This window comes from Octopus sinensis, linkage group LG23, assembly GCF_006345805.1.
Source record: "Octopus sinensis linkage group LG23, ASM634580v1, whole genome shotgun sequence".
Classification (NCBI taxonomy): Eukaryota; Metazoa; Mollusca; class Cephalopoda; order Octopoda; family Octopodidae; genus Octopus; species Octopus sinensis.
In genome coordinates, this window is record NC_043019.1 from 20831530 (window position 1) to 20849029 (window position 17500).

Below are 17500 nucleotides of genomic sequence, written 5' to 3' on the forward strand. Positions count from 1 at the left end.
GATAGATAGATAGAGAGAGAGAGAGAGAGTATTTCTTTATTCACCATAAGGTTGAGAAAAGAGGGGACAAACAAACGTTGGGGTCAGGGTATCGAATGAGACGAAACGTATGAATAAACAAACAATTAAAATACATACAATTAAATGAGAATGAGTGAATAACAAAAAATTAAGCAGAGGACGCGGTTGACCCCACAAACCACATACTCACACTGAAGACTTTGCTTTCTCCTTTTTTACATTCTCGATTAAACAGGTTCTTTCACTCACAACATACTTGCTATAGACTTCCATCTTTTACGAAACACACTTTGCGACAGGCATTTCTTCTCCAGCCTTATTTTCCGTTTCATGTGGAAAACGAAAAAGTCGATTAGCACGAGACTGGAGATGAACATGCCTGTTGCAATTCCTTTTACTCTCGTCTTCCACACTACTTCTTTCGCGAGAGATAGACTGACAGATAGAGAGTTGTCCTTGTGATGGCTGATAATAATATCAACAGGATATTACATAATTTTTTTTTTGGTTGCTGGACTGGAAGTTAGGGAAGCCATTTAGGAATCCTAATGAGTTTTGGAAGCTGATTTCTCCCAGAATAATATTGTGTTGGCAGTACATAACACCACCCATTTGGTATTAAAAGGCTTTTAGACTTACATTACTTCCATCTATCTATCTATCTATTTGTCTATATCTATCTATCTATCTATCTATTCTATCTATCTATCTATATATCTATCTATCTAATCTATCTATCTATCTATAGATCTATCTATCATCTATCTATCTATCTATCTATTCTATCTATCTATCTATCTAATATATCTATCTATCTATCTATCTATCTATCTATCTATCTATCTATCTATCTATCTATCTATCTATATATCTATCTATCTATCTATCTATCTATCTATCTATCTATCTATCTATCTATCTATCTATCTATCTATCTATCTATCTGTATATTTATATATCTATATGTCTGTCTGTCTATATGTATGTGTCTATCTCTCCCTCCCCCTCTCTCTTTACATGTACACACACACACACACATGAACCTAGATCTATGTGTGTGTGTGTCTATATATTTATACAGATACATATGTATATACATATATATACATACATATACATACATACATACATACACATATATATACACACACACATGCAATGTATTAACATACACTGCATGTACCACGTTCTCGCGTTGTCTATTTATTGTTTTTCATAGTTTTTTAAATTGATTATATATATATACACACACACACACAAAAGAAAACTACCCTTTAATAGGTAATTTATACATGCTAGAAATAGCATCCAACATGGCCAAAACCATGATTTTATATATATGTATATATATATATATATACTACACACACACGTATACATAATATATATTATATATAATATATATGCATGTATATAAATGTATATACATACATATAATATATATATATATAATATATATATATATATATATATATATATATATTACAAAATAAGAAAATGGAGAAATACATCCAAATCAAATATCAATTACCAGATAATACCCAATCACATACTTTATTAAACCACCACATAAGAAACTTTAAGGTCAAACATAATAATATAGAACAAAACAGTGTACATGAAGGAGTAATATGATACAATAAGTACAATATGTATAAGAGAATATAAATATAAATAAATAGCAGTATATTGGATATATGTTATCCCATGGAGGGTTGCATTTACAACCCCTATCTCAATTTATATATATAATATATAATATATATATATATAATATATATATATATATATATATATTATAATATATTATATAATATATATATATATATAATATATATATATATATATAATATATATATATATATATATATATATATATATATATATATATATATATAATTTTAATCCAACGGGAAAACAAAAAAACACAACAATGGAACAATTACAGTATTATATTAATAGGTGCTCAGGAAATGGAAGCAGGAATATATATATATATTATATATATATATATATACACACATTCACACACACACAATATGTGCATATGCATGTATATATGTATGACATAATTTTATTAACCCTTTTGTAACACACCCATGCATTCTATATGGGTTTCGACTGAGGAAACAAAGATCCTTATCTTTTTAATTAATGAACAAATTCAGTGACCCTACCATTGTGAAATCCGGTTTTAAAAAAATATTTCCTTTAAAAGGCGCCTACCATCTCATATTACCCAACTTTTCAAGAAATAACTGCTTTTTAGTGATATCTGCAACATCTGGAAAGCGGTGGGTTGCATATAACCTAAATAACTAGCATAAGAATCACAAAGTAATAATAACAATAATAATAATAATAATAATAATAATAATGATAATAATAATAACTAGCTGGACCTGTGAAAAATTCATGGAAAATATAAAAAATTTAAGCATCTGTAAATTGTGTGCCGGTGCCATGAGAAACGGTTCTATATTGTGACAGTTACAGAATATAGAAAGTGTAAAACCAATAACTATAAAACCCAACCAAAATATCTCAGTTATCAATTGTAAACAGGATTACTATTTACTATTTAACCTAATGATAGGAATGGGATTTGCCCATTCTATTGGAGCAAGTCATGGAACACCAATGAAAGGACTAAAAAGAAAATAGGGAAGGCCAACTCTTGATATGATAGCCACAAATACCAGAGTGTCATGTTCGTCGACACCACCCCTAGAGGCGAACTTGGCATACCACTTTAGAAGGGTCCTAGACAAACTTAAGCTAAGGATTAAGGTTGTTGAAAGACCAGGCAACCCTATCAAATCCCTAATTGGTTGAACCTACTCTTTTAGTAGAACCACCTGTACTGATAAGAACTGTACTGTATGTAGTTTTAATCCACAAACAAACTGTAAAACCAGAAATGTATTCTATAGTATAAGATGTATAGAGGGACGATGCAGTAACAAGACAGCGATGTACATAGGGGAAACAGCATGGAGCATAGGAGAGTGGGTAAATGATCATTGGAGGGAACTTAAGGAAGAGAAGGGCTCATTGTTTCTGTACCAGCATGCCGAGCAGGAACATGGGGGCTCATTCAACAACATAGAAACTAAAATCTTGTCCACACGTAGAACAGACACAATGCTTAGACAAATTACAGAAGCTACACACATAATAGAAGATAAACCTAGCCTGAATAGGAAACTGGAATGGAACACTAGCACACCCGGCCAACACACCACAACATATGACAGAATAAGATCCCCATAAACTGATAACAATATGAACAAAATAGAATACAATACACAAATATCTTGTAGCTAGAAGAGTTTGATGATGTGATTGTTTATTTTTAGGATGACATTGTAGAGAAGGTGTGAGAGGCCAAATCTGGCAGGTTTGAACTTAAACAGCTAGAATATTTGGGCTGGATATGACTGGTTTAAGATGCTAAAGGGTTAAGCAAGGCAATTTATTCATCTCTTCCCCATTCAATTCTCTCAGGTAGCCCAGAGAAGGACCTCGCCATCTTCTCCCTCTGTGAGAAACATCATGTTAGTTGTTTCTCTGATCTTAAATATTACATTAACCATGAAGAACACTGGATTTAATTTTCTTTATCCTTTTATATTTCTAATTCAAAGGATCGCTATGGCAATATGGTGGACTCTAGCCAATATGGGAACGAGGCCTACATGAATCAAACGGATTATGGTCAGAATACTTACTCAGAGGTCAACCAGTATATGGACAACAGTGGCTATGGTACAACCTCATCCTACTCTTCAGGAGGTCGTCAGTCCAGATCAAGTTACCGAAATAGCCCATCCCCAGCAGTCTGTCTGTCTCCGACCTCACCTACAGGACCAGACGTAGGAGGTTACGGCTCTCCAGTTCCACGACGTAGCAAGTCACCTGGCGTTCAACTTGTAGTTCCAGGAGGTTGGTGTTAAATCGTCTTTTTTATTTATTTATTTATTTATTTATTTGTTTGTTTATTCAGTTGTTTATTTTATTTGTTTTCTTATTTCACATAGTCAAACCTTTGCCATTGTCTCCGCCACAATCACCACCACCACCATCACAGCTCCAACCATCACTACTACTGTCACTGCCTTCACAGTTTTACCACCACCAGTGGTGGACTGAGTCTAAAAATATTGGTTGCCAGGAGACTAAGGGGGCCCACCCACAACTACAAGGGGGCCCACCTGCAACTACAATGCTACCATTTAATTTTTTTTGTTAAAAGTATTCTTTTCAAATGTCTACAAACATAGCTGGGCTGAAATAATTATTTACATTCTTCCAGGAGTGAATAAAAAATTCACAAACTTGAGAGGATGGGCCCCTTAGATACTAACATGGGCCCCCATATATGGATTCTAATGGTGCAGGGGCCCACATGCCATTAGGAAAGCTGGAAACCTGGCCAGTCCACCACTGACCACCACCACCTGAATTACACCAGCACTGGCAAGGTCACCAAGTAACTTGCAAGATAAGGAATTTTTGAGAGGGGAGGTGGCATTGGAGGAGGTGATTTTGTGTCAAATGATGAAAGGTTAAAGTGTGACAGAGAGATAGGGAGACAGAAAGACGTGTTTTGCTATATAGGAGGTACGTGGCTACCCAGCCAAATATATATATATATATATATATATATATGTCTTTAAAATAAAACTGGATCTCTTCCTGTCAGGTGTCCCAGATGAACCAACTTCACGGTAGGAGGTGCAGATGAGGGCAGCTGCATCGAACTCTCTCACGCACCAAATGGCAGTTGCTAAAAAACATTCGCGAAGTAAAATCATGTAGCAACACTGAATGGCGGTGCCCCAGCATGGCCACAGCTCGTGAGCTGAAACTAGATAAAATATAAAAATATATATATATATTAATATATATATTATTATATATATATATCTATATATATATATATAGAGAGAGAGAGAGAGAGAGAGAGTGATAGACAGACAGATAGATAGATAGATAGATAGATATGTGTCTTTTTGTGCCTCTTTGTCTGGACATCACATGATAGTTGTAAATGAACATCACTGCTTTACGAGCTGAGTTGTTCATTTTCAATACTCTGTGCAGACATATCTGGCTATGAGGTAACATTGGTTTTAAATTTTGGCACAAAGCAAGCAGTTTACAGGAATGGAGTAAGTTTGATTACATCGACTCTAGTACTCAACCGGTACTTATTTTATCTGCTCCAAAAGGATGAAAAGCAAAGGTGATCTCAGCAGAATTTGAACTCAGAACGTAAAGACAAACAAAATGCCACTTATCATTTTGCCTGGTGTGCTAACAGTTCTGCCAGCTCGCTGCCTTGGCTATGAGGAAATATTACCAGCGTGATTGTTAGCAACGTCTCTTCACTGGCACCTGTGCCGGTGGCACGTGTAAAAAGATTCGAGCGAGGTCATTGCCAGTACCGCCTGACTGGCCCCCATGCCGGTGGCACATAATAAAGCATCCATTACACTCTCGGAGTGGTTGGCGTTAGGAAAGGCATCCAGCTGTAGAAACTCTGCCAGATCAAGATTGGAGCCTGGTGCAGCCATCTGGCTCGCCAGCCCTCAGTCAAAATCGTCCAACCCATGCTAGCATGGAAAGCGGACGTTAAACGGCATGTGTAAAAAGATTCGAGCAAGGTCGTTGCCAGTACCGCCTGACTGGCCCCCATGCCGGTGGCACATAAAAAAGCATCCATTACACTCTCGGAGTGGTTGGCATTAGGAAGGGCATCCAGCTGTAGAAACTCTGCCAGATTAAGATTGGAGCCTGGTGCAGCCATCTGGCTCGCCAGCCCTCAGACAAAATCGTCCAACCCATGCTAGCATGGAAAGCGGACATTAAATGATGATGATGTCTCCTTATTGTACCTTTTACAGCTACATACATGTCAATATGTTATATTTTGTTCATATTTTTTCCATTAACAGGAGAGATTGACACCAGCAAGCGCATGTCCAGGTATCGATCCTGCTCACCAGGGCGTCGCAATGCCCTTATTGGAATGGAAGGTCAAGAATCGGCCAGCCAAAATATAATAAACAACAACCCTTATGGAAGGTAATTTGACTTATTTCTTTAAAATAACCAGCTCATTGAAGAAAAGTTTAGAATGTCAGGAGAAAAAAAATATATTGCAGTATTATTTCTGCTTCTTTGAATTATGAGTTGAAATCCTCCTTGAACAAACTTTACCCTTCATCCTTCTAGATAACATAATATACCAGTCACATACTGGGGTCAATGATATCAATTAACTATTTCTTTACTACCTACAAGGGGCTAAATACAGAGGGGACAAACAAGGACAGGCAAAGGGATTAAGTCGATTACATCGACCCCAGTGCGAAACTGGTACTTTATTTATCGACCCTAAAAGAATAAAAGGCAGAGTTGACCTCTGCGGAATTTGAACTTAGAACGTAACGACAGACAAAATACTGCTAAGCATTTGGCCCGGCGCGCTAATGTTTCTGCCAGCTCGCTGCCCTAATAACATAATATACCAGTCACATACTGGGGTCAATGATATCAATTACCACCCCCACTCTTCCCACTCGCCACTTAACTTCGAAATTGCTGGCTTTTTACCTTAATCAGAAATCATTGTCTTTGACTCCAGCATTTTAGGATGACAAAGCTGAATCACCAAGTCATTTAACAGTGGAACAAAATGACAGCATCACCGATCATCTTTTACTTGTTTCAGTCACTCAACTGTGGTCATGCTGCAGAACTGGCTTAACCATTTAGCAGTCAGATTACTTTATAAAATGCAAAACTTATTTATTCACATCTTTTAAAATTAATCATATATTATGTTGTAGCTTTGGGATTTTGATGATGAGATCACTTATTTTTAGAATGACATTGTAGGGTGGGCATTAGATGCGAAATCTGGCCAATTTGAGCATAAAACAGGCAGAATATTTGAGCCAGTGATGGCTGGCTCAAATATTAAAGGGTTCAAAAGGTTTTAGTCAAACAAATTGACCTCTGTACAAATTTTTTGTCTTTTTTTTAAAGCCTGAAACTTATTCTATCAGTCTCTTTTGCCAAACCACTATTTTATGAGCTTTTGAATGATTCTACCCTGCTGGCCAGGGAAGCAGGCCAACACTCCCACTGAATGGAATGCCAGTTTGTCATAGGGTTATCCATTTACAATCGAGTGGACTGGAGCAACATGAAATGGAGTTAATGACTTGTATGGAGACAGCATTTTGTTATGCAACCATGATATACTACAAACTATATTAGACGATTTTATGAGCCAATACCATGTACTATTGTGCTAGCAGTGCTCTTAAATCATCTGTTAAGGTCATCTCTACAGGTTTTCCTTTGAAATTATAGCCAGCACTGATTTTGTTACGATGTTTCATATCTGAGATGTCAGATGTAAACAAACTATGAGATTGGGGATGAAAAATGGATAATGGGTGAATGGGTGTATCTGCCATGTTTTGGGAGAGTTTGCTTCTTCATCAACACCCATCTAAGCTATTAATCATTCATAAACTCATTGCTTAAATAGCCACTATATATATAGTGGTGTAACATTATTATATATATATATTAATTTACATATTAAACACATTGCTGAAAGCTGGTACGTAAATTCTAATGACTTGTAAGGAGACAGCATTTTGTTATGCAACCATGATACACTACCAAAGTATATTAACCCTTTCATTACTGTATTTATTTTGAGATGCTCTGTGTTTCTTCCAATTACTTTAAATATAACAAAGAATTTAGTAAAATGACTTAATTACAATTCAGCTAGTGTTAGGAACATAAATTGTGACTAAGATTTGGTGGAAGATTTAAATTCAAAACTTATGAAATCAAGATATATTACTCAGAACCAGAGCCGGTTTCAGCCGGGTTGGTAACGAAAGGGTTAAACAGTTTTTTAAGTCAATATGATGTATTATTCTTCTCTTAATCTCTAGGAGGAGATTTCCATTTTTACACACACACACACACCACACACAACACACACCACACACACACAACACTAACACACCACACACAACACTAACCACACACACACTAACACACACACACTAACACACACACACACTAACACACACACACACAACACACACACACACACACACTCACACACACACACACTAACACACACACACACACACACACACACACACACACACACACACACATTCGGCTTCCACAGTTTTCATCTCCTAGATTCACTCACAAGGCATCGGTACTGTACTGTACAGTGGGATTGAACACAAAACCACATGGTTGTTAAGTGAGCTCAACCACGCAACCAAGCCTGCATCTATATTCACAGTTGTTTTCCTTCTTTTTATTATGGTGTTTGTTGAAAGTTTTAATGTATTTTATATACATTATTGCTGTTGTTTACATAAATAATCCTGTTTGAATCTTGAGAAAATTAGATTACATTATATTTCAAAACCTAAATTTTGCAATTGAAATTTGATTGAAGGTTAATTCAAATCTGCTTGAATGTTAATTCAAATCTGTAATGTGATGCAAAGTGTTTTTTTTTCCTTCTGTTTTTGCATCATAAAACTGAGAATATATATGTTATTTGATACGGTATTGAGATATATACAGGGTGTCGTCTAAAGATGGGACACATAATAGATGTTTTTACAAGATCATAGGCACTCACCCTGAATAAATATTTCCTTTCAGTCCCAACTTCTTGGATTTAAAATATGACCTACCATTATGAATCACTCTGTATAAAGGCTGAGTTAAAAGGCACAAAAAGTTTAACTCATTTAAAAAATTTTCTCACATATTGGTGCCATTGTGTCTGTAGTTAAGAAGTTTGCTTCCCAACCACTTGGTTTCAAGTTCAGTCCCACTGCATGGCACTTTGAGCAAGTGTCTTTTACCATAACTCTGAGCTGACTGGATTTTGGTAGATGGAAGCTAAAAGAAGTCCATTCATCATCATCATTGTTTAACGTCCGTACTCCATGCTAGCATGGGTTGGACGGTTCGACCGGGGATCTGGGAAGCCAGAAGGCTGCACCAGGCTCCAGTCTTATCTGGCAATGTTTCTACAGCTTGATGCCCTTCCTAACACCAACCACTCCGTGAGTGTAGTGGGTGGTTGGCGTTAGGAAGGGCATCCAGCTGTAGAAACATTGTATATATATATATATGTAGAAATATTGTATATATATATTTATCTTTATGTGTATTTGTGTCGCCTTGTCTTGACATCGTGTGACAGTTGTAAATGAGTGCCACTGTCATACAAGCAGTGTTGTTCATTTCCAGTTTTCTGTGGAAACATGCTTGGCTATGAGGAAACATTACCTTACTTGGAAACAGGTGAAGGTCTGCAACATGAAGGGCATCAGGCTGTAGAAAACCTGCCTCAATCAACTCTGTCCAACCCATGCAAGCATGGAAAAGGGGTCCTTAAAACATTAACGATGATGATGTAACCATTTTATATGTACCAATATTTTAAAAACACCTTATAAAATATCTGAATATAATTTTCCCACACAACATATCTTTTATCCTTTTCTTGCTTCAGTCATTAGACTGGCCTTGTTGAGGCACTATCTTGAAGGGTTTTGTTTTACTCACAGAAATCGACCCCATCATCATCATTTAGTGTCCACTTTCCATACTGGTATAAGTAACATGGTTTGACTGGAACTGGTAAGCTGGAGAGCTGCACCAGCTCTAGTCTGTTTTAGCTTGGTTTCTATGGCTGGATGCCTTTCCTAATGCCAACCACTTTTATGTGCCACACATGTCACCAGCATGGGTGCCTTTTATGTATCACCCGCACTGGCCACGACTATGATTTGACTTAGCTTAATGTGTCTTCTCAAGCACAGCAAATTGCCAACAGTCTTGGTCACTTGTCATTGCCTCTGTGAGACAGGTAAAAGGCACACGTACCAGTGGCACATAAAAGGTTCAGTTTTAATAAAAACCATATCCTCTATATTGAGTGCTCCTTTCTCATTCACTCATTCATCCAACATTAAGCATTGTATACACACACATACACACACACACACATGAATGGAATGAAAATTAAACTGACTAGTTCCATCTTTTTTTAAAGACTCATCAAGGATTGCTCATCTATAGCTTCTAAACTGTAAATACATAAATAAACAGAACCGTCCAGAATTTAGCTGATGTTTGACTGCTACCACGACAACCAATGTTATTTCTTGTTTAAAAGCCGAATCAACTGAGAGGTAGGGTTGTGAAATTTGAAGTAGGACATGGTGAACTTCTTCCAGACTAATTAATTTCCATCTATAAAAAATGTCCTGCTTCAGAAAATATTTAATTAATATTCTTCAGGTTATGTCATGCTGTAGGTTTTCTAAAAGAATGAAATAGTTCTATACATGACTACTACTGACTAGAAATTTTAAACCTTGTAATAAGTCAGCAACAATTCTATGCATCATTTAGCTTAATCTTTAATTTTAATCAAACATTTAATCTTGCCAAGAAATGATTATGGGGAATTACAACCGTGTTTCGTGGTCTGCTACCACAACAGCTCCTTTATAAGATCCAGTTAGCTCAAGACATCATCAGGAGGAACCACGTCCAGTTTCGGCCCCTACTCCTCTACCGTTTTGACTTGGTGGGGACCCCCACTTTCGGAGGTGTCTTCAGCTCTGGTGTTGGGTGCATGTCTTCCTTCTTCTTCTTTTTTCTGTTCCCTGGCCTCTTCAATGTATCGTCAGCGAGTGTCAGCCGGTAATTATTTCCCTTGTATTAACTGCTTGCTAGGGGGCACCACATATTTAACCCTTTAGCATTCACATTATTTTGTCATAAGTAATGCTTATTTATTCACATTGCTTTGAATTAATCATGTCTTATCTTGTAGCTTTGAGATTTTGATGAGGTAACAGTTACCTTTTGGAATGATATTGTAGGGTTGGTGTGAGAGGCCAGATCTGACCAGTTTGAGCATAAAGCAGGTAGAATATTTTGGTCAGATATGGCTGGTTCAAATGCTAAAGGGTTAAAAGTTGGATATTTCCTACTTTAATTCATCTTGACCAACATCATGGCAAAAAAAAAAGGAAAATCATATGGAAGCAAACACTTAAAATTTTTTTTTTTTTCTTTCTGACCCTTCAAGAATTTCAAGAACACCTTAGTACTGTGATTCTTAAAGTGAACACGACCACTTCTCATCCTCCCCAAATAATTCTCTATTTTTTTCAGAGGCTTGGGTGATATTTGCCACTTTGAGACTCTTAGGACCTGAGACTCATTCCTAAAGAGTATGAAAAGAACCAAATATTACAAGAATTTAATATCAATTGTGATCACATGATCAATTAAATACCAGTTATATACAGGGCATCATTCCTTCTTCTTCCTCCTCCCTTCCTCTTGTTCTTTTTCTTCTTGTCCATGTTCTGTTATTCTTTTTCTTTTATATTATCACCTCCATCATCTTTTTCTTCTTCTTCCTCTTCTTTTTCTCCTTCTTCATCTCCTCTTCCCTCTCCTCCTTCTTCAGAATCAGCCACATGAAAGAACTAAAAAAGAGTTCAAATCCTGACCTCCACCATTCCTCTTACTATTGTGTGGGGCACAAAACAAAACACAAAAAATGCCTTATCAACATAGCTCCCAACACTTTCACAAGAAGGGCTCTGAATGGTAGAATCCGTAGAGAGTCTGAAAAAATATACCATGCAGTATTTAGTTATATTCCACTATGTTCTTAATTCAAATTACACCACAAACAACTTCTTTCTTTTCATATCCCTAGGCTTCCCCGTAGAGAGAAAATAATTTTGTATGTTTTCGTTATATTCTCAAAATATTTGTATTATTTTCTATTTATTCTTTACAAGATATTTTTGCTGTCCTGAAATACATATTTTAAATACACTAACTGCAGTAGATATCTATCCACCTTTGTTCAAATTAACTGTTGTCCCAGGGCCAATAAAACTGCCTGTGTTCCCCCACTTACCAAATTTATAGCCTTGTGCCAAAATTAGAAACCATTATTGTTATGTTACAAAGCAGCAGGTGGCATGAAATAGCAGGGCATCAACCAAAATGTTTTGTTCTGTTCTTTTATATTCTGCCTTAAAAAATCTCACTGGAATAGGGGTGATAAAAATAAATACCAATTCTAGTGAATCCTATACTTTCCTCAAAAATGGTTGACCTTGTTCCCATGATAGTTATCTATTATAAGTCACTGCATTATTTTAGGTTTTAATTTCATTTGTGAGATAGGGCGGCGAGCTGGCAGAAATGTTAGCATGCCAGGCGAAATGCGTAGCCGTATTTCATCTGTCGTTACGTTCTGAGTTCAAATTCCACCGAGGTCGACTTTGCCTTTCATCCTTTCGGAGTCGATAAATAAAGTACCAGTTTCCCACTGGAGTCGATGTAATCGACTTAATTCCTTTGTCTGTCTTGTTTGTCCCCTCTATGTTTAACCCCTTGTGGGCAGTAAAGAAATACATAATTACTTTATTTTTGTTGTTGAAAACAACTAATCTTATTTTCTTTAATATTTATTTTGCAGTACATAAGATACGTTAATGTAATGTAGTGATCACCCTCTACAAGCTATGCAGCGCGGCGTTATAGGAGCTGAGCAGCAAAACAATGGGTTTCCTTTATGTTGCCAGTCTACCAAATCTGATAGTCATCCGAAACCATTTAGACAGAAAATAATGCAATAAATTCTTTAAAAAGGCAACGAATCAATCGTTGTTGAAATAAGCTCCTTCCAATAACATTTGCAAGTAAAAAAAAAAAAAGCAGAAACAAAACAAAAAAAAAAACATTATAAAACTTCTCTGATCCTTTCAGAGTAAGAAATAATGAGAAATAAAAAAAATATTTCACACCATAAAAAAAGCCTTCCGTTTCATTCCTTTATTAGCTAGATATTAATTAGTATTAATTAATTTATCAGAGTTGCAACATAGGAGTTGAATGCTCTTATCTGCTAGGCCCTGCTACAGTGACTTGAGATAGTAAATACACTTGTTGCTTGTTTTGTTTTTGTGTTTTTTTTTCCTTTTCATTTCAAAGAAAAAATCTTTGGTGTCTTTAAGAGAGAGTAAATGTATGTTTTTCCTTCTTCTTGAAGAATTGAAACCAAATTGTAGAGTTGGAAGAATGGCTGTGACACCACCCCATGCCCATGTTTTGCTTTTTTGTGTGTGTTTTACTATATAAATGTCACCAACTGCCTACCCTGAGTAATTACTGACAGCACGTGCCTGATATATATGTATATATATATATGTGTGTGTGTCTTTGTGTCTGTGTTTGACAACTCACTTCCCACTGCTTGACCAACTGGTGTTGGTGTGTTTATGTGCTTGTAACTTAACAGTTCAGCAAAAGAGATGAATAAAATAAGTACCAGGCTTTAAAAGTAAGAACTGGGGTAGATTCATTTGACTAAAAATTCTTCCAAGCAGTGCCCCAGCATGGACACAGTCTAATGACTGAAACAAGGAAAAGATAATATATATATATATATATATATATATATATATATACATACAAAATTTAAAGGAATGACCACTAAAAGTGGACAGTCTATATGCTAGAGTGGTCAGTTCTTTAAATTTTGTATGTAAAATATTTTTAATCTTTGGATTTTTTTAAATATGCTAGGCCACTGGTTTTAATTGATTAATATCAATTTCTACCCTTATTTAATTTTATATATATATATCTATATATATATATATATTATATATATATATATATATATATATATATATATATATATATATATATATATATATATATATATATATATATATATAAATGGATGAATGAATTATCCTTTGTTTACCATTAAAGATAGAAAATTCAATAAACAGTTACCAGAGTAGCAAAATTGTTATAATGTCTTGTTGTTGAGATAGGTTCTCTTTCTTTCCTGATGAGAAGATTGCCTTTTTACACTGTTTATTCCTTTGGAATAAAACCAATGTTGTCTTCGAAACATATGTCGTTCAACTCCATTTATATATATATATATAATAAAGTGGCCAGCAAGCTTAACAATATAAGTAAATATACATAAAAATTTAGGGTATAAAAAAATATATACCAGCAACGTGAGAAAGAAGAGTCTCTCTATAAACAAAACGCATATGGTTAATGTAGTGAATATAAGAAAAAATAGCCCTTACCTTTGCAAAGGCACAAAGAAAAGTACAGTCATCTCAGTATCAATTGATTTCACCTTTAGTGTCAAATGCTTAGGGTCATCAGCTGAGCTTACTGTATATAACTATTTTTTCAAAATATATACGCTACACTGTGCATGTCTGTTCATTTGACTGCCCCCATGACATTCAAAAATGAACAATAGTGAGTATGTAATTAATGTGAAATTAATGTGTAAGTGGCTGAGCACTCCACAGACACGTGTACCCTTAATGTAGTTCTCGGGGATATTCAGCGTGACACAGAGAGTGACAAGGCCGGCCCTTTGAAATACAGGTACAACAGAAACAGGAAGTAAGAGTGAGAGAAAGTTGTGGTGAAAGAGTACAGCAGGGATCACCACCATCCCCTGCCGGAGACTCATGGAGCTTTAGGTGTTTTCGCTCAATAAACACTCACAACGCCCGGTCTGAGAATCGAAACCACGATCCTATGACCACGAGTCCGCTGCCCTAACCACTGGGCCATTGCGCCTCCACAATATCATTATTATTAAAAATAATAATAAGGTGACCAGCAAGCTTAACCAATATAGGTAAATATACATAAAAATTTAGGGTATAAAAAATATGTGGCTTTGGAGAGTTGACTCTTTTTTCTAACATAGCTGGTAAATATTTTTGGTATCTGATTTAATAAATGTGTGGTATCTGATTTAATAGATAAATTTTGATTTCTTTCATTTAAATACATACTTCTATCATTTCAAGCATTTGTTAAATGGCAAACGCAATTTTCCCTTTTTGATGAAAACTCTTTTCTGTGAACACTTTGCTCAGAATGGCAGTGAATCTCCATACAGTGTTTCAACCTGATTTTGTCTCTTTGGTGATGAATACGCTGGTTGTTTGCGTTAGACATAAGGCTCACAGATAATGCCATTCTGCAATTGTACACACATTATAAACATTATACATGCACCAGTCTTTTAATTCAGAACTGCATATACTAATTCACCCAAGTTTCCTTCGAGTCACAACCTGCTTGCTGCTTCTACATCATGCTATTGCTTGATAGGGCTGGGGTCATCCTATGTTAGTGGTCCCTGAGTTGTCATCATGCACTGAGCTGACCAGGTCCACCAGTGCTTCTCATCATTGGCAGTCCTGATGCTATATTTATTGTAAGAAAGCTGCAGGAGAAATACCTAGCCAAAGATAAACCTCTGTACTTGGCTTTCGTTGACATGGAGAAAGCTTTTGACAGGGTCCCCCGATCTCTTATTTGGTGGTCAATGTGGAAACTGTGTATAGATGAGCGGTTGGTGAGAGCTGTACAAGGACGCTACGCGTACAGGGATGCTACCTGTAAGGTGAGAGTGGGCAACGAGTACAGCAAAGAATTCAGGGTACTAGTTGGGTTCACAAAGGGTCGGTGCTCAGTCCCCTTTTGTTCCTCATAGTCCTCCAGGCAATAACAGAGGAATTCAAGACAGGCTGCCCCTGGGAGCTCCTCTATGCTGATGACCTTGCTCTTATAAGCTGAATCACTACCTGAACTAGAGAAGTTTCAGATATGGGAGCAAGGTCTAGAATCAAAGAGTTAACCTTGCAAAAACCAAACTCATAATAAGTAGGAAAGCAGACAATCCACAAATCCCTTCAGGTAAATGGCCCTGCTCAATCTGTAGAAAAGGTGTAAGTAGAAAATTCATAAGATGTGCCCAGTGTAAGCTTTGGATACATAAAAGGTGCAGCAAAATCAGAGGAAGGTTAACAGGGAAGCTAACTTTTGTATGTGGAAGATGCACAGGTACAATAAACTCTGAAAATGTGCAGAAAATAGACTCCATCAACTGCCAGTGGGATAAGCTGGAGGTAGTAGATAGCTTCCGTTATCTAGGTGACCAAGTTAGTAGTGGAGGTGGATGCTCTGAGAGTGTAGCTGTGAGAATAAGATTAAACTGGGCAAAGTTCAGAGAGCTCCTACCCCAGATGGCAACAAAGGACTTCTCTCTCAGAGTGAAAGGCAGGTTGTATGATGCCTGTGTGTGAACAGCTATGCTACGTGGCAGTGAAACATGGGCTATGACATCTGAGGATATGCGTAGGCTTGAGAGAAATGAAGCCAGTATGCTTTGCTGGATATGCAATGTCATTGTTCATGTTTGACAGAGTGTAAGCATCTTGAGAGAAAAGTTAGGCATAATAGGGATCAGATGTGGTGTGCAAGAGACACAACTGTGCTAGTATGGTCATGTGATGTGTATGGACAAGGATAGTTGTGTAAAGAAGTGCTGATATCTAACTGTGGAGGGAAGACAGGATGAGGTGGTGAAGCATGTTCTTTGAAATTTGAGCCTCACAGAGGCAATGATTGGTGACCGAGGCTTTTGGTGATGTGTTGTGCTTGAGAGGACCTGTCAAACTAAGTGCAACCATACTGGTGACACATAGAGAACATCTTTTAAACGTTGGCCTTCACAGAGGCAAAGTAGCTGAGTTCCTTTCAAGCGTTGGGCCTGATAGAGGTAAAATGGCTGAGTTCCTTTTGAGCATTGGGCCTCATGGGGGAAAAGTGGCTGAGTTCCTTTCAAGTGGTGGGCCTCACAGAGGTGAGGTGTTGGAATTCCTTTCGAGTGCTTGAGAAGAAGATCCATCAAGCCAAGCAAAATCGCAGTTGTGGCAAATACCAGCATCACACAAATTGGCACCCATGCCGGTGGCACGTAAATACACCCTGGTGTCACACAAAAGCATGTAAAAGCCCCCATTACACTCTCAGAGTGGTTGGCATTAGGAAGGGGATTCAGCCGCAGAAAACCATGTCAAATCAGACTGGAGTCTGGTGCAGCTTTCCAGCATGCCAGCCCAGTCAAACCATCCAACCCATGCCATCATGGACAACAGACGTTAAATGATGATGATGAAGATGCTATATATGTGTGTGTGTGCAAGATTAATCAGCTGAAATTACGAGGATGATCCGGTTCTTGACTGAAGATTAAAGGCTTCGAATGACCCGTCCGTGTTTTTTGTATCGTCTATCTGGATGCTTTGCGTTCTTGTCCCATTTTGTATTTTTATATATATATTTATATATATATATATGTATATGGTGCTATATATGTATGTATATATATATGTGGGTGTATATATATGTGTGGGTATATGTATATGTGTATATATATGTGTGTGGGTGTATTTATATATATATATACACACACACACATATATACCACATACACACATATATATATCAGTTTTAACAT

At 36.7% G+C, this 17500-nt stretch overlaps 1 protein-coding gene across 1 annotated transcript in view; it reads left to right on the top strand.

Moving 5' to 3' along the window:
* LOC115223370 overlaps nt 1–17500 on the top strand; it is a 69619-nt gene that overhangs the window by 24926 nt on the left and 27193 nt on the right. Inside the window, exons 2-3 of the mRNA XM_029793866.2 lie at nt 3669–3966; nt 5982–6111. Coding sequence (XP_029649726.2) covers nt 3669–3966; nt 5982–6111 — 428 coding nt within the window. The remainder of the gene's footprint in view (nt 1–3668; nt 3967–5981; nt 6112–17500) is intronic.